This window comes from Rissa tridactyla, chromosome 1 (assembly GCF_028500815.1).
Source record: "Rissa tridactyla isolate bRisTri1 chromosome 1, bRisTri1.patW.cur.20221130, whole genome shotgun sequence".
NCBI classification, from domain to species: Eukaryota; Metazoa; Chordata; class Aves; order Charadriiformes; family Laridae; genus Rissa; species Rissa tridactyla.
Window position 1 is genome coordinate 59,504,500 of NC_071466.1, and position 27,181 is coordinate 59,531,680.

Below are 27,181 nucleotides of genomic sequence, written 5' to 3' on the forward strand. Positions count from 1 at the left end.
AGCAGCAGGACTAACGTCTGCTAGAAGAAAAGAGTCTTTGGGAACAGCTCTTGACACTAGCAGCAGCAAAAGACAGAGCAGAGGAAAGGAGGGTCCTTCTATTCCTCTGCAGCTCTTACCTCATTTATTCCACAGGTAAAAGTTCCTTGCAACAACAAAATAACGATGATTTTCTTCCTTCCTCTACTGATACTCAACAAAATGAGAAGAATCAGTACAGAGAAAGAAGAGCACTAAAGACGCAGAGTGAAAGAAGCAAGCAATGAGTGCTTCATACAGGGGCACTTGTATGAAGTAATTAAATGTTACTAAGAAAAGTAAAAAGGTAAGAACATCTGTACCCATCAGGAGGAATACAGTTTTCCCCACAAAGTATTTGGGTTGGTATGCAGATGCATTTCGTATTAAACCACTACTGCAAGAAAAATACAACCTTTACGCAGGGTAGATGTCAGGACACTTTTTGCTCTCACCTCTCCCAAGCACAGGGAAAGAACCAGGCACTAACACCTGCAGAGTGCCTAAATTTAAAAGCGATCATGAAAACGTTCACCCAAGATCACTCAGAAGACTGATGAGATTAAGACACTCTTTTGCGGTATAAGAGACGCGAGCTCAATTCCTCTCAAACCGAATAGAAACTAAGGACTTCTGTTTTGTGAGGAAGTGATTAACTAGTCTGGTGGCTAAAGGGCAGGCAATACCAGCAGCCTCTCTCGTAATAAGATTGTATTTAAAATACCTGCCAAAGGGATGGCAGTGCTTAAACATTTCTCTTAGAGGGACTGGAATCCTCTCTGGGGAATTCACTGCAGTGTAACTGTTTGTAACTGAGTTAGTGAACCCTGGTCTTTACAGACAGTTAAAAGAAATGACAATTTAAGGCAGGTACTTTTAGGATATAATATTCTTAATGAATTATAACAAGATCTCAAATGCAGACTGGACATTTACTCAGATCAATTTAACTTTTAAAGTTAAGGGTACCTGTAAGAAGTGACCAAGTCAGGCAGACAATCTCCCCCTGCAACTTTTCACAGGCACAAAAGGCTCTCCACTGATTTCGCTAAGGATTGTTTATGAGAGGTGCATTTGATGGACTACATCACTTCCCTGTGATCCCATGCTTGACACCACAGAATTAGAATTTTTCTCCAGACAAGTGCAAACTGCTCGGGTAACATTCAGCTTACATTCAAAGAAACTAACGAATAAAACAAAAGAATTCAGAAACACAAGCCACTGTTTATTTTTCAAGGGAATATACACTAAGGCTGTTTTTCCAAAACGAGCTAGATCATACACTTGTAAGAAAAGCTATAAACTACTTACCTCTTCAGTGGCACTTCTGACAGCTTAGACCTGCAGTTCAAAAACAACCTGAGTTTCACATTGATAATGTCTTTGAGCACCTACAGAAAAAAAAAAATCTCTCTAAAAAAATAGTTCTTGGTAATCATCAAACTTTGAGTATAAGCCAAAGTTATCCTTGCCACATCCTGTCATTTCTCAAGCTTCAGTAGAAATCTCAAACATTTTAAAGTTCTAAATTTATCTGTATATTAAGGGAGGTTGTCAGATATTCCAAATAAAGATTTGACCTTTTCTAAAACTGCATGAGTTAGCATATGATATTCTTGATAGTCAAAATGTTAATGTTTTCCCCTAGTGATGCAGTTTTTTAAAGAGCAGCTGTCCCCCTTTTCTAATACTTGAATCAATTACATTATCACCGTTCTTTTATTGTTTTGTAGAAGATTTTAATGCACTTGAAAGTCTGTAAATATAACACATGCCTTTTATTCAATAACCAATCTTAATGACTTTCACTCCTATTAAAACAGTTGCATACAGTAAATTGTTGAATAAAGCTCAGAGAATTATTCTAATACTTAATTATTTGTTAATCTTCAATGGCAACAATAGAGTAATGATGTGTTAAACTTGAAAACATTCCAGTAAGTTAAAATATTTCTACTTCTTTCTCAGTTTCATCTATTCATTTCTAAAATACTAATTTTCTGGATGCTGTTATATAGGAACCATAATATTAGGACAGTATTTTTTCCTTATTTTTGTTAGCAATCAATTTTGTTTAAAGTTAACAAAGTTATGGATTTCTTTAAAGCCCTCAAAACCCCTTACCAAGTTATCTTCGCTTCTGTGTTTTCTGATCCAAAGTGCTTATTTGAAAGCATAAAGCAGCTGTGTCTACGTTTATGGATATTAGCAAACAAGATATTAAAGCTAAGTTAAAATACTGCTACCACTAAGACTAAAATCTAGAATTACTATAACAGCAAGCAAATTGGTAACAAAGCAAGACAACGGTCATCCTTAAATCTCTCTTATTATAACCATTTTTTTCCTCTTTCTTCAGTTCAACCCACGGCTATGCATACTCTTTACTATATGCTACAACTTCACATAGTCCTAGGGACCTGTTCTGCTCCTCATTTCTCATTCTCATCCTTTTTGTCACATGAATACCACCACTGAAAAACTACTGAGCAAAGGATGAAGACTAGGGAATGGTATAAGGGTGAGAACAAGTGAAGAGGCAGGAAATGAGAACCCAACAGCACTGGAAGCATGAGACGGGAAAGTATTATGTGACATGGGCTAAAGACCACCAAAAACCAAAACAGAGGTCAAAGTCACTCAAGAATCTATCATTCAAAAAAAACCCCATTTGTAACCAGTGCTAGCTGGTCTCATCTACTAAAACATACCCAGAATTTTCAACATTAAAGAAAACAATTTCTCAAATAAAGATGCTGCACGCAAAGTGATGTGAATCTCTATTGGACTTTATCTTCAAGCAAGACAAAAAACCCCCATCCATTAGTAAGAAGGATACTTCAGCGATCTGCATGGAGAGGTTGTTGTGTGTAGAATAAAATGATCTTGAAAAAGACTGAGGTACCATCTTCATTCATCAGCTGACCATGAAATTTAGTGTAGTATCATAGCCAAAAGAATAATGCAGTTCTTAATTAACATTTCAAAGGAATTTAATAGGAAATGACGGATAAGACAAGAATGCATTATCTCTGTGTTTTCCAACAATGCAAATTCTGGAATACTGTATCTGGTTCTGTTATTTAGGGCTGCTGGGGACACCAAAACCCAGGGCATTCAAGTGAACACATGAAAACAGGTTACGAGACTGGAAAGCCTCTTCTATAGCAGGGTATTTGAAGAGTTCAGTCTGTTTACTTTAAATAAGAAAATCCAAAGAAGAGCATGGAAATTTAGTTCAGGGAGTATTGTTCACACTGCAAAAAATAGGTGAATTATTTCAGTTTACTATGATTGGAAATTATTTAAGAGCAAGTTTTATTTTGCATGTGCAGTCACTTTGCAAACCGCTTACTGTAAGTTACCACAACTCATCCGAAAAGCATTAACTAACCCATGAGTATTCAACCAAACACTTGGAATTGTCTGTGAACATCACCATAATACGAAGCATCTACACTGAAAACAAACTCTTTATAATAGAATCTTCAACAGAACAGGCAAAATGATACAGCATGGAGCTAAATAAAAATCTGCAATTCCAAGCCTGAGTTTAACAGTCAGGTTCATTAGCCACTGGAAAATCTCAGCAGGAGCTGTATTCAACCGCTTGATAATATTTTAATTAGCTTCAGATTAAAAAAAAAAAAAAAGAAGATTTTTGCTTCAAATGTTAATTGATAAAAAGAAGTCTTATGACCAGTGTTATACAGGAAATCAGACTAATTATCAAAAGGGGCTCCTTCGGAGATTCCTGTCACTTTAGGGATGGCATAAGAGTTTCTCCCTGAAGACAGAAGAACCTAGAATAAAAGGCAGAAGATAATTGACAGGAAAAAAGAAAACGTTTGATTTTTCACTCCACATTTTTGAGTTCTTTGACAGTTACTGGAACAAGAAAAAAAGCGTAGATGATCCTAAGGATTACATACTGCCAGGGCAAAGCAGTTAGGCTAGGGGACATGTAGTTTGTTCAAGTGCAACATGTATAACATTTTTGCAGCTTTGCTATCTTGTCTGGAAATATCTGATGCTGACGTCTATGATAAAACTTTTTGAGAAAGGGAAAACAGGTTATATGGAAAGTTCTACCTGCCTCCCACTAGAGAGGATATAGAGCAGTTCTTATGATACAATCCAGTATATATTTTAAAAACAGATAAAGGCCTTGGCTCTGCTCTCATCCATGCTCTGACTCATACCTTGCCTCTGGCCTTAAATTCCCACTTTCTCAGAATAAGCAGTAAAGTTTAAATTACAGTTTACCAATAGCTGTTTCCACCTCCTCAATTTCAGTTCCATTTAATATGAGTAACTTTTTGTTTATATTAAAAAAAAAAAGTTTTCTTTGAAGTGACTATAAAGTGACACAAAGTAATAAAGTAACATGCTTTCACCAGGGTAAAAAAAAATAAAAATATCACAATGTGGACATAATCACCATGGACTGGGGCAAGAATCGTGTGTTTTGCTGTGGTAATTACCACGCAAATTTTGCACTATGAATAGCTACCATCCCAATATACCGGCCACTAATCCAATTGTGTTATTCAAAAAAGATCCTTTAAATATGAATATATCCCAGTGCTTAAAGTTTACATTATTTAAGTCACCTATATACAGCAAGATAATCAGAGAGGCATCCATTTAGGAACTTTGAGTTTGGGCCTTGCTGTACATGTAAGCATGTTTTGTCTACACCAGGAGGTAGTGGTTTTCCAGATAATTATATCTTTGCTTTTATTTTTAATTTTCAGGTTATTTTAATTTTCATTTTAAAAAATAAAAGATAAGTTTCACCTACATTAAAATACTTCCCATTTGTTTAGTTCTAACAGCATTTTGTTGTTCTCTCCGAAGGGTTGGCTTCTTGAATAAGACTCCTACGAATGAAGTAGGATCTGTGATAACTGAATAGCCTGGTACACCCCGGGGGTCAATTGCCTAGGCATCCATTAGGGAAGATAGTGCTCATTAGGGAGCCTGTTCCACTAGGAGGAATGGAAGCTTCTGATCTGAGCTGCAAGGTCCTTGATGCAACTTACCACAATACAAACTTCTGGCTGAACAGAGAGAGTTTCCAGTCAATTCCAAAATGAAAATACTTTCATTTGGTAGTATCGAGCTTTCACTTTAACTGAGAATGGTGAAATGAAAGATCTGGCTCTAGACAGAAGCTAGTATTTCACAGTCTTGAAATATCAGAATTTTCATGAATTTTTAAAATGTTTTACTTTACTATTATCTACGAAGAGCAAATGGATCCTTCGACATTTGATACAAAAAGCATAAAAGGGTATGAAAGTGGGAGGGGAAAAAGGAATGTAAGAATTTATGAAACTTTCATAATTACTGCAGAGAAAAAGATAAAACAGGATGCAGCAAAAATCAAGTTACGGGCTTCAGAATTGTAACAGACCATAAAGAGAAGACAAAATTTACATTTTTATGGGAAACTATAAAGGAACCTGAGGTAGAGTGATATCCTGCAGCTAGTGAAAAGAGAAAATCATTTTAGGAGCTACGTTTTTAGGACAGTATCTCTTTAGATGATCAATAGCTACACACAATGGAAGACTTCTAGATATACTTGGTAGCATTAATCAACTAAGAAATATCCTTCCAAGAGCTGAAAGGTTTATAGTGCAATCTTCTTATGATGATATTACGGGTCAGATTTAGACCACCTCATTTAGGTACCTTGGAAAACTAAGGTGATTTGGTTTAATGGAAAGAAGCATATGCCTCTTAAGATTTTTGAGATGGGGGATCCTTTCCCTCTATATTACGCAATCTCCTTCTTTCTTTTTATTGACTATAAAGAGCATTTATGGACTCACTTTTAAAAGGACTGGTTCAAGGGGCATCTGAATTTTAATTGCAAATGAAGTATTTACAATGATGAATCAGATCATCCCCAACTTTTTAATATGAATTTAAATAACTAAATATATATATTTTTTAAAATACCTACTTTTCGTTTACTTCTTTATCACACTGTACATGGAAATTAGAAGAAGTTTAGTAAAAATTAAACTACGAATATGCAAATTAAAAAAAATGACCACCATCTTACAATCAATAAACGAGCCATCTTCTGTGCTTCTCTTGTCAATGGATCCACAATAGCAATAACATCATAGAATGGTTCATTCTGTTGGGGATCGACTTTTACTACGCTGTTAAAAAAAGTTAATAGACAAGTGACAAGAACACTCTAAACTGAATTTGTGGAATTAACAAACATTTTTAGGCATGAATTTGTAATATAAGAGGCACTTCAGATTTTACTGCTCATGAAGATGTTTCCCTCATTTCAAGTAGTAACCATTATTGCTCCCTGTGATATCACTAGGAAAGCTAAACGTGAACAACAATAAAAAATTTAGCGTTACTCTACATAGTTACATATTGGTTATTGATTAAATACATGCCCCGTAACAAAATTAATAAAGTAAAAGGAAAACACACAGCAAAGTTTTTTAAACGGCCTTTTTGTTACTGGTCTACAGTTTCCTTCACCGATATGTAGAATTATCAGATTTGACAAGTGCCAGCAGTGACACAATTTTTAAAAAACAGTGGGAAAAATGGCAACTGACAAGTGTGAAACTTGACAGGCTGGACTAGCTTTATGCATTACAGAAAGTAATTTAGTTTGATAAACTCGATTAGACTAAGTCAAGGAGATCCTTGTTAAAAGTTGTCTGGATCTACAGGAATGAGAAGTTAGTAAACCTCACTTACAAAAAAAAAAATCATGTGCTGAAAATACGCAGAATGGACTATCTGAATTTGTTTTCCACAAAAAACATACCTAGAAATGTGAGTACCATTAGTGAGTCAAACGCCTTCCAACAGGGTAGTAATACAGTACTGGCCGTTGTTAGTGCAAGTTTGGAAAACGTGTTAGCCACTTAAAACAGGCTACTACTGATTTCACTCCTTGTATTTTCAACAACAGGACCAGCCCATCGGCACAGCATGCTATAGCACCTTTACCAATAAAAACAAGCACGGATTTGGAAATAGCATTACAAAAGTTTTTATTTTGATCATGGTTCTTGTGTTATCATATGTCCTTTTAAAAAATGTACCTGTCTGCTCCAGAAAGCTTGCCCCAGCTAAGCTTAAATTAAAACCAGCTACCATTAGAGTATCCCATTACAAAGAGGATAAGATTCACAGATGCACATGTTGGCATTTTAGGTCTCATTTATTAACAATGACAACAAAAGACGACACTTAGGGTATATTCACTTTCTAAATCTGGGATCAGAAACGCAAGGAGCCAACATACATGTAAGTACACTAATGACATTAATATGAGCTGGCCAAGTGTAAAACTGTTAGCTGATCTGTTCAGTTTTTCTTCAGGAATTAAGTGCCAATGAGCCCTACTAATTTGCATTTGAATGAAATCTAGGTGTATTAGCTGTGGATTTAGCTGTGGTCAAGAATGACACTGCTAAGCCACAAACTGTTATACAGGTATAAGCCTTGACAATACTACATGAGATCCACAAACAGAAAAAGCTGTACTAGAATTTTCCACATTAATGAAAATTAGTGGGGGCTTCTTTTAGCTCTAATCTGTGAAAATACTTCTAACATTTTAGTAAATGCACAGACTCCAAGTTTTCTAACTCCGGATCACCACTTGCGATTCACACCAATTGTAATAACTTTTTTTTTTTCAGCAAAGGACAAGGCAGGAAAATCACTGAATATTACTAATTAATTTATGAAGAAAGAGGTAAAGATGAACAGGTTGTTCCTACAACCACAGAATCAACAACTTCTTTTAAAACTGGAATGCTTACTCAAGTTTCCAAAGACCTTATGTAGTCATCAGTATATTCTAATTTTAATATGAAAGTACTATAAGTGCATTATCATGACAGACAGAACTTACCTGTGCTGTTCTTTGAGTAATTCAGCATCTTGTCTCACCTCTGTTTTAGGCAAAGACGACAGTAGGGCATCTATTTTCATAATCAAATCACTGCCACTATATTAAATAAGGCACATATAATTTGTTTTTCATTAGAAAAGCAGTAAAACATTCACATTTTCATGTCTGTCTGTCTGCATAAGGAATATTTAAAAAGCCCACATCCCAAACCTGGACTCTTTAAAACAATTATCACCTTGAGATTTGCAGCTTTGAGTAAAACCTTTAGCATGACAATGCCCAGGAACCACTAGTGCCTTAGAGCTTGTGAACTGTACGCTTCTTAAAATTAAATGATACAGAATTAGCAGAATTACCATTCAGCCTCACAGTTTGCATGGTACAATCTACTGACATTTATAGCTCTTTATTCCCTTTCTTTTTTTTGCCATTTTTTCCCTTTGTGACAACACATCTAGGAACAGACATAAATGAACGAGTTTCAAGTTTACTTGGCCACATCTCTTAATTTTTTTTAGTACTTCTTGCTGGAATTTCCTTAGAAACCTTAGTAGTTCTATATCACTGGCACTAAGTCCTAATATTTGACTAAATATGTTTTGCCTCTCACTACTTATCTCGTTGATAGTTCTACCTCTTCTTGATTTTGTTTTTCTGGTAGTTATTCTTTCAGTTGTGCCAGTCCTTCCAGATAACAGAAGTGATACTCAGACACAGAATGTCAATAAGACACTGTAAATACAATAAAATTTTGCTGTCGTCTTTGTACACAGAGTGGATCCTTAGATTAAAAGCTGGCTAGAACTCATCTTTACACTTCTTCAATTAACAGATGTGTGAATGCTGTCTAGCACGATGTCAGAGCACCACATCTGCGCACGCCTCTACAGGCTCCTTTTCCAACGATTCCCAAAGACAATGCACTTTCTTACTTCAAATATCAATATGCAGTCTTTAATACGCAGTCTTTAAGATGCACTGGATTTTATCGAGCTTATTATTATTCTTTACAATTGCCCTTAAGTAAACAAAAGCTAGTAGGAATTGTCTACAGTCAGCTGTACGCATCTTTTGGTTTTAAGCACAGTGAGAGCAGATAAAATATTTGGAGTGATTTAGCAGAGCTGCACACATGTTATGAGGCAAGTTGGAGAGGATACGATCCTTCGGACACCCAGTGCTCTCTTATGCCCTAGCTTCATCGCACATATGATAAAAGAGGGCATGTCTCTTGAATAACGCCAGGCGCCTTTTTTTCAGCTCTGTGCTGTAATGAGGTACCAGAGAGTCTGTCAGCAGCAGGGTAAGCGACACACAAAGTTGAAAGCTAACATACACAGTTTGTATATACAGTGGAAAACTATGTCAAATAGCATAATTAGCCAAGCATAAAGGTGATACAAAATTTAGCAGATGCGCCATTTCTTTTAGAAAATAGGGCGAGAGTTTGAGTAGGTAAGGAGACTAAGCTTGGCAGGGAAACGCTAAAAAGGAAATGAAGGACTGTTAAACCTGTCTACATAGAAGTACTCAGATACTAAGTAAGAGGATAGCAAATATATACCATGCAAACAACAAAAAAGTGCATGTAGAGGGTATATATATATATATATATATATATATATATGAGTATATAGTATGAGTACTGTGACTATATATTTCTTATTTCCCTTCATGCAAAAGGATTATTATTTGTCACAGGCAATAAGTGAGGCAATACATCATAAAGCCTCAAAATACAAAAAATTTTACCTTTTACTACTGTTTCCCATCTCTTTGACAATAGCTTTAATCTTCTCCGCTGAGGTACTGTATGTTATTTTTTCCAACAAATTAAAGTCTTCTGCATAGAATTCATTTTCTTCTAAAGGACCCAGTACCTTAGATAGAGAAAAAATGTTACTAAACATAGAATGTCCCAATAATGTTTCTTCTGTAAGCAAAAATATACAAATATTTTAAATGAATGCACAATATTCAATATGCAACCCCCAGCCCTATATACATCAATGTTATTAACTATATAGTACTAAACTGTACATTAACTAAGCAAGATTAAGTTTTTACAGTTATGTAATTACCGTTAATTATCTGTCACGAAGAACAGCTGCAATGATATCCATGGTATTTTTCATTACGGATACTTATGTAAAGGAGTACACTATTTAGAAATAACAGATCTAAGTTTAAGAAAAAGCTCTGTTAGGTACACTATTTCAAACTGAAATTCAAATTACTATCTATCTGCCTACTGCACTCTTTAGTTGTTTAATTCTGTGAACACAGTCTTGGCTTCTCAGATGAAGCAGAATGGATAGAATGGAAGAAAAGAGCAAAGGACAAGAAATGCAGGATATGCAGAGACAAAAACCAGAACTACCACATTTTTTCGGTGTCTGAAGGAAAAGAAGGTGCCTTGAAGTCCCAGAAAACAGCTTTGAAGATGCTGTTTGGATTTCCTACTCATAGTCTACCAGGCTAAACTGACCCAAGTCAACTTCAAGAGCCTACAGGGCTCCTAGGATATAGAATGTCATGATGTAAATCTGGTGCTGAATGCCTCTCTCACAAAATTCAACTGCTTCCTAGAAATGAGAGGTCATCTAACAAAATTCCACTTTTGAATTTTTTATTAATATTAATGATGCATGAGATAATCACACAATGGTTCTCTCTACGAAATACCATGCTACTTTTGTAGAAGCCATAATTAGAAAAAAAAAAAATTGCTCATAAAAACAGGACTTCAGTGCTGACGCAGCGAGGATAGAAATTAAGGATATCCCATGTCTTTTTTAAAAGTAATCTTTTAAAGTGAAAACATACTTTCAGAGAGATGAATATATATTACCAAATTCATCCATGTATTTTTAAGAAATGTATTTCCTCAAAACTTAAAATATTACATAATTTGAGCTTTTCTGGGCATGGAAAACAGAAATAACGTTTTCTAAAATAACGCTGCATATTTAGCTGGGGGTGTGTGTGTGTGTTTGACACAAAAAAGCCAACACATTTCTTTTGTGCTTCATCAACAAAAGCGCTTTCTGTGGGTTTGATAATGGTATTCCAGTTGTATCTTAGAAGTCATTTAGGATGCACAAGAGTAATTAAAAACATAATTTAAAGACATTTTCCAATAATGAGATGCCAACACAGTATCTCTATTTCTTTCTAATGTGGAGCAATAAATAGAAAATAGAGAAGAGTTAAAGAGTAGTTTGTGCAAATTGTGTTTGTAACATTAGGTATGGACTGTCATTAACTAGTACTAAATATTGAACACAATATTCTATTTTTTAAGCACAGTTCATCTACAGCCACATTGTAATTCAGGCTATTGGTTTCAGGATATAAATTCAAGAAATTCAATCAACAAAACTACTATACTTTTATCTGAACATTAAGAATTAAGACTATAGAACAATATTTATAATATTTATAAACAATATGAGTTTTTAAAGATTGAAATAACTATCCTAGTCAATGTAATTTATTTTTTATTATATATGCAATAGTTTATCCTATCCCAAAAGTGTAAAATATAGGTAACTTCAGGATCAAAATTTATTCTTAAATACCATTAATAACACATCAAATATTATCTTACTTAGAGAATTTTGTCAGATTAAGTTTTAAAATAGCCATGGGAATGACATAAGTATATAGTAGCTTCAATGGAGTGGAGCTAATAAACAAATTAGGAGTAAAGCAAAATAAGAACCAAGGCAAACATTCATACCACTCTCTAATAACAGGTTGCATAAGCGGAAAAATCAACAAAGTGCATTTTCTTTAGCTTGAAACTGAACTTCCAGGAAGTAAAAAGTACCTACAAAAAGACTGAGATGACTTTAATTTCTTTCTTACCCTGCCATTGCTCACAACAGCCATTTGCCCAGGAAGCAGCTTAAGAACCTCCTGGCAGAACATCTGGTGGGTTTTAATTATATCCAGTCCTAAAGTGTTGTACTTCTTCTCAAAAGCATTATTATCCATTTCCTAAGGCAAAGGTAAAGTATGAGATGGTAGAATGATTAAGCAAAAAATAATTTTTGTAACAGCAGAGGTAAGCAAAGATTTTCTTCAAGTTACACGGTAACCAGAAATCAAAATAAAGCAACGACCTCAGCTTCAATATAAGTAATATGACTATTTGTGTGGACCCACAGTTTCCCAACTAGTTAGTGTGCAGCTTTTACCCTTGGGCAACTGTGAATAACCATGAGAGGAAATCTGAGCCTGAGATTAAACGCTTTTTCTAAGATCCAGCACAAAGTTGCATGAAAAATAACACACTCTGTTAACAACTCAACTGTATTCTCACCTTTAAGAAAGGGACATATTACTCTAATAACCTAACAATAATTTTAACATGGTCGTTTGATACAGCTTAAACATGTTTTGGGGATGCCAACATCATCGAGCAAGACACATAACAAATCATTGTTCAAAGTGGGAAAAAATGCTGGAACTTTGCCACGCTTACAATGGCACTGTACCTCATCTGTTAAAATTATCCCACTAAATTAAATTCTACTGATATGTATTTCTTCATTAGAAATATACAAATTAAGCAAATAGAGTCATTCAGATACAATTAATATAACAAAATAAATTAGTAACATGCATAAACTGCTTAATTGGCTACCTCTGTGACTTTCAAAATGTATTAGACAATGAAATAAGAGCATGACCCAAATCCGCTAATTAGTTTTCCGCTATGGTGCCATAGAGTTCCCTTAATCTTCCAAATCTTTCTATTTAAAAATACTACAATTTACAGCTCCTTCTGAAAAAAAAAACCTGTAGTTTGCAGCTATTGTTTGGTAACTCTGCTCTAGTCTATGTGCAAACTTTGAAATAAGCAAGATTTGCATTTTAAACCAAGGAATTTTCATAGAAACACACCCGAATATGTTGGCCATAAGTATACAATGATCATTAACCTGAAAAATTTTAATTGAGAGCGCTTTAAAAAAAAAACCCCAAACAATTAAAAATTATTTTGATTCAATAATCCAGTGTCCATACTCAACATTCTTCAGTACTCTTGTACTTTCTTCCTTTAGAGAAATTTTCTATTCTTCATCACATAAGAGTTGTCAAAAATCCAAATCTGCTTGAGCAGAAACTGTATAAGGGTCATAAACTCCACAGCATTTGACCACACAGTGTTACTCTCAACAACATATCCTTACATTAAAATATGTGTAAAATGAAAAAGGAAGTAGTCTAATTCAGTTTGCACTCACTGAGGTGAGGAATTTAGTAATTTTAGTTCCAGCAGCAAGGGATTTTGCTGTCTCTTCTCTAGTTAGTTTACTTAGCAAACTTTTTAAGCTGCTGTTGTTTTGGGTGAGAAAAGCAGTCAAAATTCCTCTTGCAATGGCTGTGTTATCTTCCTTTATTTTTGATGAAGGATTGTTCAAAGTCCCAACTCGTATATGACTGCTTGTTTTCTGCAAAGAAAAATACAGAATAATACACAATTTTACAGTTCCATCTGCTGTTACCTAATGTATTCATATCTATTATAACTCTGTGAAATGCCCTTAAGTATTCAATTTTTTGCAGCTACTTGTCTTTAGAAAACACACATCAATGCCTAATTCAGAACTTCAACTAGGAGTAAAAGCGTTATTAGTAAGGATTTACCTATTCTGTCATACATATTTTAAATAGAAGGTTATTTTTTTTAATAGAACAATTGCCTTTGAGCATTCTGCAGAAGTTCATTTTTAACAAAGGACATACACAAGTGTTCATTTACAGATTTCAGAACTGGTTTTCTAGTTGTTTTTCTATTTTTCAAAAACTATCAAACTAAGCATAAAATAAATACAAGAAAGTTTACCCACTTATCACTTTACTCTTAATCAGCAGGAAAATCTTTACTTGCTGAAATTGGTGATACCACTTAAATTTTACTAGAGAGAACAATGATCAAATAGTGTCACTAACTGCAGAAAAGATAGATGGACTCTATTTCAGTAAAGGATACAAAAACAAGGGATGAAATGACTGGTATTCAACGTATGCAAACAGCAAATTTTAAGCCCCTGAGACAAGTTTTGTTAAAACACTTATTTGAAAAGGTTGAAAATGTATACTTTAAACTATTCCTGAGAAGCATGCTCTCACTGGAAAGACAACAAGTGGCATAGTAGGCTACATTAGGAGACACATGGCAAGCTGATCAAGGGAAGTTCTTATTCTCCTCTACTCAGTACTTGTGAGGCTGCACTTGGACTGCTGGGCCTGGTTTTGGTCCCCCCAGTGCAGTAAAGATGCTGAGATGGCCAGGCTCTTTTCAGTGGTGCCCGGGGACAGGACAAGAGGCAATGGGCACAAACTTGAACATAGGAAGTTCCACCTAAACATGAGGAGGAACTTCTTTACCCTGAGGGCGGCAGAGCACTGGAACAGGCTGCCCAGAGAGGTGGTGGAGTCTCCAACTCTGGAGACATTCAAAACCCACCTGGACGTGTTCCTGTGTAACCTGCTCTAGGTGACCCTGCTCTGGCAGGGGGGTTGGACTAGATGATCTCCAGAGGTCCCTTCCAACCCTATGATTCTATGCTGGACAGGCTTCAACAAAGGCTTCAACCAAGACGGTCAGAGGCCTATGAGGAAGAACTGAAGAAGTTGGGCTTGCTCATTCTGGCAAAGAGGAGGCTACGGAGAACCCCAATAGCCAGCAACAACTACTGAAGGGAGAGTGAAAAACAAGACAGAGGCAAATACTTCTTGGTAGTGGCAAACAGTGTAACAAGGGGTAGTGGCCACAGATTTTGGCTTGGCGGACATTAGGAAAAACTACATCAGGAAGACAGTGCAACACCAGAACTGTGCAACACCCAAGGGAAGGGATGGAGTCATCTCCTTGGAAATTTTCAGGACTCCTTCAGGCAAAGCTCCAGCTGACCTGATATAATGATGGCAATAGTCCTCCTCTGAGCAGGAGGGTGAACTAGATGACATCCAGGAGTCTAGCCAAGACATATCTACTTTTTTTCTAATAACGTTACAATATATTAGTAATTTTCAAAATAATATATATATTAGCTGAAATACTTAAAAGTGAGTTCCCTTCGGCCACTTCCCCTCCCAGATTCTTGCACATGCAAGAGGTGTCTGTGCCAGCTCTGCACCTATCAGAAATTCTACTGGACCCTGACCCAACAGACAAAAAGGCCCAGAAAGCAGTAGAGAATCTCTATACAAATCAATGGACTTTTAAAAAAATAATATGTTTTTGTATGTCATGAAAATTGAAAATTAGACCAAGCAGTACAACTGGAAATTAAGTTTAACTAAATCAAATCTAAGAATTAGAATGAACATAATCAATTAAATTGCTATTTCAAAGAAGATCCAACAAACCTTGTACAGAGCAGCTTTTTCTAATGCTTTTCCTGGATTCTCCTCACTAACAAATGGGGACTTGCCCAGACAGATCTCACTTCCTAGAGTTGTGAACTGTGGTATATTTTCCTTACTGAAGGATAGGTACTACAGGGGGAATATATCTACCTGTCAAGCTCGGATCACAGATCTAGCAGTCAGATAAATGAAATGTTTTTCCTGTAACAAGGACTTGTACTGCATATCTCTCCTTGCAGTTTTTTAAGCCTCTTTTTAGGACATATTTGATATCACATACTCTCTGCAACATACTGGTTTTTTAATTCCCTTAAGATGGTTCCTATTTCTTTCCTGATTATTAAACCTAGATGTTTTCCCAATTTCATTCTAATTACTCTTCTAAACTCCCCAGCACTGAGTGTTTTTGTCATTTATATTCACATGACATTTACTTGCGTACTTTAAATTCTATTATTAATACTGAAGAACTTAAAAATAAGCAAAACTCATAAATGCAGACAATCCTTCTAGCATATTAAAATGCTTCTTAGCTGACCTTGGTTGTTACAGCAATAAGAGCCTCTCTGCATACCATTCCTTGGCATGAACTATAAACATTGGTCTTATCAGTGTGAGAACGAACAGTTTTCTGCACAACATGCTGTTAGTTTCAGAGAGTTAGAAGACGCCTAGCTAAGAAGTAAAATTACTGAACAGAAAAAGTTGGTTCTGTTTTACCTCAGAGCAGGACAAAAGTGTAATCTGTCTCAGAAGCATACAAACAGCACGTGGAAAAATAGTCACTTCATGGCCAGTTATGCCACATGATACTGGAGAACACTGCATAATGCTTCACATGAACAGGCATTAACCCAACTTCCCTGGCCCAGGTAACATGCTAGGTTACCTCATGGAATAAGGTCTGTAATTGGGAAGAAATTAACTCTTTTAACGCACAGCGTTATAGTTTGTCTCCTGTGTCAGGAGCCCATGAATCAAACAATCATTTACAGGCCTGTAAGATGCCAGTGCTGCAGGAAACTAGAGTAAAATGAAAGCACTATCTCATAAGTCTGCAGCTGACCCACAAAAAAAAAAAATAAAATACTGTTACATCTTTATTTAAGAGTAAAATTTTTGAAGTGCACGGTGTTGTTAGGAACCTATCCATAATAATTATTTTAATAAAAACTGCTAGAAACTCACCAGGTGTTTCAAGGCATTAGAAAGCAGTCGTCTCCCAGCTGGCTTATCGAAATCAGCAATAATCCAGATAGTAACAGCATACAATGCATCTTCATCTGAAAATTAAAGATAATCCTGCTTCACATTCTAGAGAATCTTCTCACAAGTAATGAATTAATTCTGTTAAAGATTTTGAAGGTTATGTGTACGTCTGACTGTTGACTTCAGCTGTAAGACTAATCTTTGCCACATGAGAATCTTTTGTCCTCTGAATTGGAATACAATTCTTAGCAGGTACTTTATCACGTTAATATGAGAGAGTCACTAAAATAGCCAATCTATTGTTCTACCACTGAAACAAGATGGCTTTAATAAGCCAGCTCAAATTAACAAGACCTGCTTTACCAGAGGTTTCTTGTGAACATTTGATGGAGGCTCATTTGACAGAGGCTGGTCATACGGCCACAAATGAAAAGAATTAAGTAGTTACAAGAATGCCTGAGTTAGGCCATTCAATTTCCCCAGCAGCAAAGGGAGAGTCCTTCAGCCAAAGGCAGGACAAAACTTACAATTTCTGGACACAAATGGGAATATACCAAATACAGTCCAAAGAAAGTAAACTACAGTATAGGTGTATATGGAGAAAATGTCTCTTTTCCCTGGTCTATAGCCTCCTGTTCTTCATTCTTCATAGAATGGCAATGGTACATGAAAAATTCTGCAAAATTATCTGTACAACAACATCAGTCTATTCAGGCCTATTGAATATCCCCGTATTTTACAAGGTTCTGGTAAGATTCTAGGAAGAGGTTATGATTAAGCAAAAAACACTGGGGACAGAGGTTTGAAATGTAGATTCCAGCTTAAAAGTTGTGGGTTTTACAGAAGAGATCTGAATCTTCGAAATGAGCCTGCAGATTGAAGGCCAGTTGTTATTTGACCATGAGCTGGGATGTCCCTGTGGTTGTAGACAGAGAATCAAATACAGTCAAATAATTTTATTCCAAAGAAACGTAAGTATACAGCATTTCTTTTTGATAATGGAGTAAGTAAAAACTATGTTAACACCATATAATAGTTACTGAAAGAACAGCACTTTGCTAACAGGACTATTCTGTTCCTTGAGGGGCTGATGTAAAGGAGCAGCTTTTAATTATCTACTCCTAGATGTTAACAAAGTACAGACTAATGCAAAATTCCACACAGTATTATGTCCCTACTGTTGTAATTAGCATTTCCTGTAACTCAGAGGGAAAATACTTGCATATGCAATAAGAATATTTTACATAAAAAAATATCGTAAGTGTACAAAAAAGCGTGCATTTTAGTAAAATGTATAAATGAGCGATAATCCATAAGAATATATGCATTTTTTCTTTTCTATAGAAAGACAAAGATTTAGATAACGAAATTAAACAATCAACTAGAGTAAAAAAAATAAAGAGATACTAAATGCTAACAGATAAGAAATAAAATCAATTATCTATTAAACCGTAGAAATGCCTAATTTTGGTATAGATATTACAAAGACTATAAAGTCTTGACTTGATAACGCTGCAAATAAGAGTCACTTGAAAACTGAACATACTCTGTCCAGTATTCTCAAATAGAACTACGTCACGATGAAAACTGAGTCTGTTTTCAACACTGCAAAAGTCTTACTTTTTAATTTCACGTCTGTAAAACAGAAAACAACTAGCCATGGCATCCATTCCATTTCAAAACTACAAAATTTAAAATACCTATCCTGTTATTATAATTTTTTTATTTTATTTATTGTAAATAATAATGTTAGGATATGATCTAGCTCCAGAAAGAAGATACTGGGATATTGGGAAATGTACTTATTTACATGGGATCCTTGGGATGCTTGCTTACTTGAGATATTTTATTGGCAAACTTCAGCAATTTTTAATACCCATATATACATATAAGGCATATAAAAAAATTAATATACCCCTTTTTGTTAAATACTTCATGTTGTCTGAAATTACAGCACTTTTATCTTGTGAGTCCAAGAAGGAGAAAGTAGAGAAGTCTTCCACATCAAATGGAACTGCAAAATGTAAACCACAACATGTTAGACTTAAAAACGGAAAATCATAACAACAGTCAATCCAAGAAAAGTAGTTACCAGATGTGGATCTGAAATGTACGTATCTTCTTTCTGCTCCAAGAATAGTTGGGTTTATACGGGAAACTACATTGTGCTGATCCATAAGAAAATCTATTGCATTTACATGATCATTTAACAAACCCTGTAGTAAGAAAAAAGAAACTATAAAAGTACAGATTTAATTTAAAACAAAGACCAAGTACTTGTAAAGCCTTTCAATGAGCTTAAAGCTTCTATATACACACCCAGTTATGGACAATGTCAAATCAAAAATGTATGACTATCACACATACAGTATTTCAAAATACCAGATACACATTTTTCAATGAATAACTGCATTATATCCTCAGTTTCTGGTTGAAAAATTCCATATGATTACTATATGCTTAGTTGATCCTTCAACTTTGTATAATCTAAATATACTGTTTCAAAACCATGACTGCAAATTAATATAACAATGTAATTTCAGTTGTCATGTTACTAATTTTAAGCCATCTCATTATAAAAAAATTAATATATAAACGTGACTCAGACAATCCACTGACAAACATTTCATCTTGCGTTCACTCAGAAAATGTTAAACATACCATGAACACTGCCCTCTGGAAGAACCCAGTGGCATCAATAATCCTCTGAAGAATAACTGTCTCCAACTCCGCAGCATCCATCTCTTCTCTGTTAAAGGGCACGCCATTAAACAGAGCTTGAGGCAATGGACCCAGGCCAGTCTTTTTATAAAAGGTTGCTCCTGCCTGATCATATCAGAAATATCACAGGATTAAATAGACTGTGGCTGACTGTAGCAAAAAAGGAAACTAATATCAAGAGACAATGAATTCTAATCTCCAAGCACTATTCACTGTGACACCTTCTCATGAGTAGCCGGGACAAAAGAGGACATGTTTGGAAACTAAACAGGACACGTGGAACTCATTTCTCAAACAGATGACAAAAAATTCTAGATCTATACACGGCATTTTAAACTTCTGCTTTATCATCCTGCTGAGAAACATTATTTTATTTTGCTCAATATTCTTAGCAAAAAATATTAAGTAAATAATATTGCAGAAGGACCTTGAGACAGTCACAGTTTGAGGTGGATCACTCTAGACCTTTTCCCCGAAGACAGCACCCCCAAAACCCTCAAAACACTTTTATGTTCAGAAGCCAAGCCTTATTTGATTAGAAAGCAGAACTGGCTAGTTTTTCCCAAACAGAGAAAATTCAGTGAGACAAACAGAAATTAAAATGTATTTTAAGTAATTCCCCCTTCCTATTCCGTATCCTTTCATGCTTCCTTTCAGTGTCACTTTCTGAATGGCTACAAACTCTATGGCAGTGCCCATGCATCCATCTTTTTGTCACCCCACTGTCTCCTCCCTGATCTTCACCGCAGTTTCATAGTCCCTGTTCCTACAGGGGGCTTCCTCCTGGTACATCTCTGTCTACTTTTCCTTCCTTTAATATTCTCTGTGGGAAGCTTTTCTCCCCTAAGTGTATCCAGCTGTTTCCAGGGCAGATTCAAATTGTTCTTCTATGCAAAGCCTCCATGCAACTCAGTGAGGAACAAGCAGCATAAGGCAAACAGCACCTTTTTTTCCTGGCTGCCCAGATGCACCTTTTTAAAGGAACATAATATCCTTCATACAACAAATTTAAAAAGGAAATAATTAAAGTGAATGGCATGTGTCAGAAACACAAGATTGTATAGATGGCATGGCTGAAGAAACGTGAAGGACAAATACTTTTACATAGGTATTTTAGCAGAAAATTGTCTACATAATCAATTATAGATAAAAATGTCTTCTCTATAGCCTTTAAATCAAAACTCATAGCTGTCTTTCCCAAAGGAAATTATAACCAGAAAGCACAATTAAAGGAAACAACGATTTGCCTAGAAGATTGGCTTCAGCTCCTCACGTACAAGACATGGGTAAACAATATCTGCAGTGAGAGACAGACTCCTTGACATGCTTACTAGAAAAAAACCACAAAACTTGTGCTCCTGAAAGCAGCAGGCAATAAGAAATTTTAATAGTGCAAGCCGTAATGCAGAAATCCTTTCAACATTTCCGCAAATGCCTGAATGGTGGCTGAAGAAAAATTAAACTCAAAGATACTGTATTTCCGTGCTTTAACACCTACCGGTCTTTCAGCGGGGCAAATGCAATTAATTGTGTACTGCAATATTTCTTACCACTTTGCTCTCAACATACCTTCCTCCCATCATCGTATTCAGAATGCACACCTAGTATACTCTGAGCATCAGCATGGGGGTATTCGCTTCTAAGAACATCTTTCACATGATTTACTGTTAGAACATTTCTGTCTTTCACTTCACGGTACATCTGTAAAAATTATAACAGAAATAAATAAATAAAGTGTAATAAATTTTCAATCATATTTAATAAAAATAAAGACGCAATAAAGTAAATATAATCTTTGTACAGTACTGGAGTAATTTTTGTATTGGTATACTTTTATATTGCTTTTATTGCTATATTGCAGTTTTTACATTGCTTTAGTAATTATCACCATTGCACATATGCTCCATTTTTCATCAGAGCACTGTTCTGATGAATCTATTATTATACCTTTAGTCTAAATCTGAAGTGGCAAAGTGAATATGCTTATGTGAGCAGAATGTGAAAGGTTATTTCTCTCCACTGATTAGAGAGGGAATCTAAATTATTCCTACAAACTACCTAACCATGGGTATCTACCAGAATCTATATGGGATGAATCCAAGTCTGAATTAGTAAGTGATACTTTTTCCTACAGGAGTAATTTTTCCTTACCAACGCCATTTTATTCATAGCATAAGATTTTATTACTTTCATCAAACATACAAAAGAAATTTGAAGTGAAAATTATTCCACCCATTTCTTTTCAAATGAACTGTAAGTTTATCTCTACAGCACTGAATATCTCAAACCTGTATTTAATTGATTCTATTTTTGTTATCTTTTAATTATATTTATCATCTCCTCCTTTTTATATTTTGAAACAAAGTAAATAGAGGAACACAATATTTTAAAAAGCACGCTGTAAATTGATATTTTGTGACCTGGTCACAGACCATAGTCACACATGCGTGTCAGCTCCTAACACTTGTAGCTTTCTATTTCTCTTCCAAGGTACTCCTGGCTACTTCAATTCCTTTCATCTTAAGCTCTCTGAGTTTGTCCATGACATTAGTTTCTAGGCACTGAACAGAATAATAGAAAACAAAAGTAAGAAAAGATGTCATGTATTAATACCATGACCATATTCTCTGATATAATTTTGCCTGCAGAGTCTTCACATAGACTGCTCACTTTATTTCCCTCCACTCATCTCTCGTCTCTGAAATTCATGTCTTCCCATGAACCTGCATTCTCTCACACAGAAAACCTGGCTCACCTGTTAAACTGCAAGCCTGGAATATTTCCATTTTCTACACTCATTAACAGCTCAAACGACCAAATAAGACCTTAGCTTACTCTGTTTCACTTTCTACACTAGAGAACCAAGAGTTTTTCAAAGCTTATAGGATTGCCAAAGAGATATTAAAATGCCTGTACTCCAAGAGATACAGAACACAAAGGCAGACACATCACACTAATGCAGATAATACAGAATCATTTTTTTCACAAGAATGCACTGAAAGCTGTAAGGTATGCATCTGCTTTTTACATTCTTGTAGAAAGCCTGTAGGTAAGTAAAATTACAAGAATAAGTTGGTTTCTGGAGGAGGAAAATATTTCTGCAAATCATTCTATAGCAAATTAATGCTATACATGTTTTAATACTTTGTTTCCATGCAAAATAAATGCGAATGTATCATGTTGTCACAAGGTAGCAAAATCCTAACTATACAGAAAAGCAACAAGTTTAAAGAAAAAAAAGAGGTGATTTCTTGTGAAAGAACTAACATTAATTATCGAGGTAAAGGCTTGAGAGGTGTCAGTTTCCTCTGCAATGTAATTAAAAGTTCTCCAAAGAGCTATTCCAGCGTCTTCATTTCCATCAATTTCTTCTTTAGTATTTAAAACGAAAACAAATCCAATTCTATAAACAAACAAAAAGAGATCATACATTTTAAACCAATATCAGTTTCATACAACTTGTTCACATAACAGTTCACGTAACAGTCTAACACCAACAGAGAAACCCAAGAAGTCTGCATTTAAGTGATCTGTCCAGCATGTAGGCACAAAAAGCCAGCAGCAATTAAGATCTTTGGGAGTTATTAGGATTTACTGACAGCCCTTTCTTTCCTTAAGCGATCACAGGTTATGACACACTTTACATCCCTGCCATCATCTCTTAACCTTGAGTCTTTGTTTTAGTCTGAGTATGATCTGTCTTTATTTTTCCTGAAATGGGTGTTTTGAGTAGCTGCACGTAGACATGCTGGGGTCTTGGCACCCTGTTGCCAGTACATGCCATTCTTACTAGCCCTTCTCTTGCCTTTTTCACCTTCTGGGGCTTCCCCACCCTCCTATTACCATTCATTCTCCATTCACAGCAATTTTAAAAACATCTACTACAATTCCCTACATTTCCATTAAGTGAAAAAAGCCCTAGAAATAGGAGGCTTGAGAGGAAAAAAACCCAAGAAAACTCCTATTGGAGATGGTATTTTGATACTGTTCTCATGGAAAAAAAAAAATTGGGTCATACTACCTTTACAGCATGAAGTGTAACAGAGATTTAGTGTTCTACAACAGCAGGGGACATTCAAACCTAACAGCCACTTGTTTGTCTATAACAAAACATTTTGATTAAATTGAGCATCATCATTTTCACACGAAGACATCACTGAAAGGTTTGGCACACGCTCCAAAAAGCTCAAAAGTGAAAGATACTGATGCGAAGATCCTGTTTCTCCAGGGAACAAAGGCTTTGAGCAGTGAGACAATCTGGTCAAACAGACTGCAAATAGCAGCACAATGACTAAAGCACAAAGTCTTTCGCAGACTGAAGACATCTGAAGTCATATTCCCTGCTGAGAACACATGACGATCCTTCTGGTCTCTACTATACTACTTGAAAGGACTTCTGATCGTTACAGTCAGTTCTATCTTAGCTGGTATAGGAAAAGGACCAGAAAGATCCTTCCATTGAGGATCTTGGGACTGGCAAATTGACCTGGCCCAGAAAACACCAGGCCAGTTTCTGACAGTGCAAGGAAGGAAAGCGTAGACAAGCTCCATCTTGCATGCCATGTCACAAGCAATAGGTAAGAGGAGCAAGAGTACGAATATTTTCCATTAAATTTATCACAAGTGTGCAACCAATGTGTTGCATGAGAATGCTGTTGCATTGGACTTCATTTGAATTCACATATTTTCCTAGCAGAACAGAAGATGAAGAAGAAAACAACCTCCTTTTAAGACTTTTATTCAAGTCTTTCCGTTTTCCTTACCTAAGTGGTACATTATGATGATAGAATAATTCTGCCAGTTTCATATAATCACCTGTATCTCCTTGGACAGGATCAACAAAAAGTACCTAAGAAGAAAAAACATATTATACAGCCAATATTCATTCTTGATATCTGCTTTTGGGTTTTTTTCAGACATAAAATCTGAGATAAGAACAGAAATTTCCAAAGGAACTGTGCACCCCAACGGTTTTCAATTGCCTAGAGCACTCATTGTAAGAAACGTTAGGAGTGTAAATGAAAATAACCTCAGAATCAATGAATTTGGAGCAAACACTGAAAACAGGATTTAACCATTTATTGAACTTAAAACCAAGTGATATCACTACTCTCCTTTGAAAGACTGTGCCAATACTTTGTTCTTATTAATGAACTTGCTAATTAATTAAAAAGGATCTCATGCTCATTTTTCTATTACTTCTTTCAACTAACTCTCTTCTGTTGTGAAAACTAAACTAAAATAAACAAATAGAATATATTGACTTAAAACCTTAATTAAAAATATGGAGCATTGGGAAAGAATTCTTCCTTCCCGTCTCATGTATCTTTGTATTCACTCTTTCACTTATTGTAGCTTGAAGTGTAAAATCAGATCTTTCAGGCATGCACAGAATTTAAAACTGGGATCTGTCTGCATAGGTAGATTATCCTTATGCAGATTTAAATATGACACTAGTACCTTATTTATTCAGCTTCGCACTGCAACTCCCCTTAGAATTTATCATAACTTTGCTAGAATAGTTGAAATGCAGCGGAATAAATTTAAATTTTGAACACTCCCTCCCCCTCAGATTATAGTTAAATGATAGGTTGTAGGTTTCCATAATACAGCTGTTATATACATCTATGCCAATATTTAACTTTGAATACATAATGCAATTTACTTCATATTACACACATCATCTGCTTCATTATGAACATTTTTTTATTACATACTGCTTGTATTTTGGTTGTCTTTGCATATACTGAACTTCATGTCACTTGGATTGAATACAACAGTGGACAGGAAGGAGCTACTGATGTCATTTATCTGGACTTCTGTAAGGCTTTTGATATGGTCCCCACAACACCCTTCTCTCTAAACTGGAGATACACGGATTTGATGAGCGGACTGTTCAGTGGATGAGGAACTGGCTGTGTGGTTGCATCCAGAGGGTAGTGGTCAATGGCGCCATGTCCAGATGGAGATTGGTGACAAGTGGTGTCCCCTTGGGGTAACCATACTGGGACCAGTACTGTTTAATATCTTCATCAAGGACATAGACAGTAGGGTCAAGTGTACCCTCAGCAAGTTTGCCAATGATACCAAGCTGAGTGGTGCAGTTGACATGCCTGAGGGATGGGATGCCATTCAGAGGGACCTGGACAAGCTTGAGAAGTGGGCCCATGTGAATCAGCAAGGCTAAGTGTAAGGTCCTGCACCTGGGAGGGAGTAACCCTCAGTATCAATACAGGATGGGAGATTAAGGGATTGAGAGCAGCCCTGCCGAGAAGGACTTGGAGGTACTGGTGGATGAAAAGCTGGACATGAGCTGGCAATGTGCGCTCGCAGCCCAGGAAGCCAACTGTATCCTAGGCTACATCAAAAGCAGTGGGACATGACTCTCCCTGTCTACTTTGCTCTCATGAGACCCCACCTGGAGCACTGTGTCCAGCTCTGGAGCCTGCAGCACAGGAAAAGACATGGACCTGTTGAAGCAGGTCCAGAGGAGGGCCACAAAAATGGTCAGAGGGCTGAACACCTCTCCTATGAGGACAGGCTGAGAGAGAGCCTGGAGAAGAGAAGGCTCCAGGGAGACCTGATTGCAGCCTTTCAATACTTAAAAAGGGGTTTATGAGAAAGGTGGAGAAGCTTTTTACCAGTAGTAGTGACAGAACAAGGGGTAACAGTTTTAAACTAAAAGAGGGTAGATTTAGATTGGATATGAAGAAGTGAGGGTGGTGAGACACCACAGGTGTCACAGGGGAAGAGCTCACCCAGAGAAGTTGTGGATGGCCCATCACTGGCAGCGTCCAAAGTCAGGTTGGATGGGGCTTTGAGCAACCTGATCTAGTCAGAGATCATGGGGTATTGGACTGGATGATCTTTGAAGGTCCCCTTTCAATCCAAACCATTCTATGATTCTATGATTCATATAATTACCTTTTGTAATTTAAATTTCAATTTAAATTAGCAATAACTTTTTCCTTAACTTACTAAGTGATACAGACTGCTACAGACAGAGAAAAATTAGGCTACAAGACATTCATAATTAGTATGCTTTATAAATTAAATCTTTCTGTACCTTAGTTCATCACCTCTAAAACAAGGACAGTTATCATTACCTTCTCTCAGTACTGTACCATGAAGAAAATTAATTGATAGTGGTGAATTATCTATATGTAGCATGGAAAGGAACAGAAAAACTGACAAAACTGTGCCCAAGTCCAGTATTGTATATTATAGGAGGCAGAAAGCCAAGAATTGCATGGGGAGGATAAAATGAAATACTGAGTTAATTCAGTGAGTAGAAACTATTCTTCGCAGTGAACACAAATGTCACCTGGAAAAAAAGTTTGTGTTGTCATGCAGGTCAAAGCACGACAGTACTGTAGAAGAGAGCTGAAACTATAGCTGCACCATCAGAACTTCACTCCATTCCCCAGATTAATATTCATTCTGTGCTCTTTTTAAGCAAATTATATTTCACAGTATTCCCAGATAAGTACTCGCTGGACGCTAGCATTTATCAAAAATTACAAACAAGCTCAGTGGTGCTTCGTTCATCATGTGGGAGTAGCTCATTATTTATTTTCTGTTTTACTCAGGAGGATATAAGAAGTTTGCATTTCTCTGTCAAATTGTAACCACATTGCATTTAGAATTTTATTTACATCAATTCCTTGGCAGAGAGGTTGAAGAGTGCCATTACATTATCCCATAATTCCTTACAGGGCTGGAATAACTTGCTTCCTGTATTCTTCAGTGCTAATCCTATGCATCCCTTTCATCTCCTAAACTATATATCAAGGCAGTGGAAGAAGACCATTCATTATTTCACATCTCCAGCTGGCGGTCTTCAGTGACACCTAGAAGCAACTTTCATTGCTTGAAAACAAAACCTAAACCAGTGGTGAGTCTTCCATGAAACTGGCAGCATTTTCTAAA

At 36.0% G+C, this 27,181-nt stretch overlaps 1 protein-coding gene across 4 annotated transcripts in view; it reads right to left on the reverse strand.

Moving 5' to 3' along the window:
• The window catches only part of UGGT2 (UDP-glucose glycoprotein glucosyltransferase 2), a 91,253-nt gene that overhangs the window by 26,778 nt on the left and 37,294 nt on the right, over window positions 1–27,181 (reverse strand). For 3 of the 4 annotated variants that reach the window (XM_054192118.1, XM_054192135.1, XM_054192144.1), the window contains 13 exons: window positions 24,016–24,101; window positions 22,520–22,655; window positions 20,822–20,953; window positions 19,193–19,357; window positions 18,624–18,747; window positions 18,447–18,545; window positions 16,511–16,605; window positions 13,192–13,398; window positions 11,807–11,938; window positions 9,689–9,816; window positions 7,937–8,032; window positions 6,098–6,200; window positions 1,333–1,412 (listed from right to left, as the gene is read on the reverse strand). In XM_054192118.1, the coding sequence (XP_054048093.1) occupies window positions 1,333–1,412; window positions 6,098–6,200; window positions 7,937–8,032; window positions 9,689–9,816; window positions 11,807–11,938; window positions 13,192–13,398; window positions 16,511–16,605; window positions 18,447–18,545; window positions 18,624–18,747; window positions 19,193–19,357; window positions 20,822–20,953; window positions 22,520–22,655; window positions 24,016–24,101 (1,583 nt within the window). The remainder of the gene's footprint in view (window positions 1–1,332; window positions 1,413–6,097; window positions 6,201–7,936; window positions 8,033–9,688; window positions 9,817–11,806; window positions 11,939–13,191; window positions 13,399–16,510; window positions 16,606–18,446; window positions 18,546–18,623; window positions 18,748–19,192; window positions 19,358–20,821; window positions 20,954–22,519; window positions 22,656–24,015; window positions 24,102–27,181) is intronic. The other variant, XM_054192127.1, reaches the window with a different exon arrangement.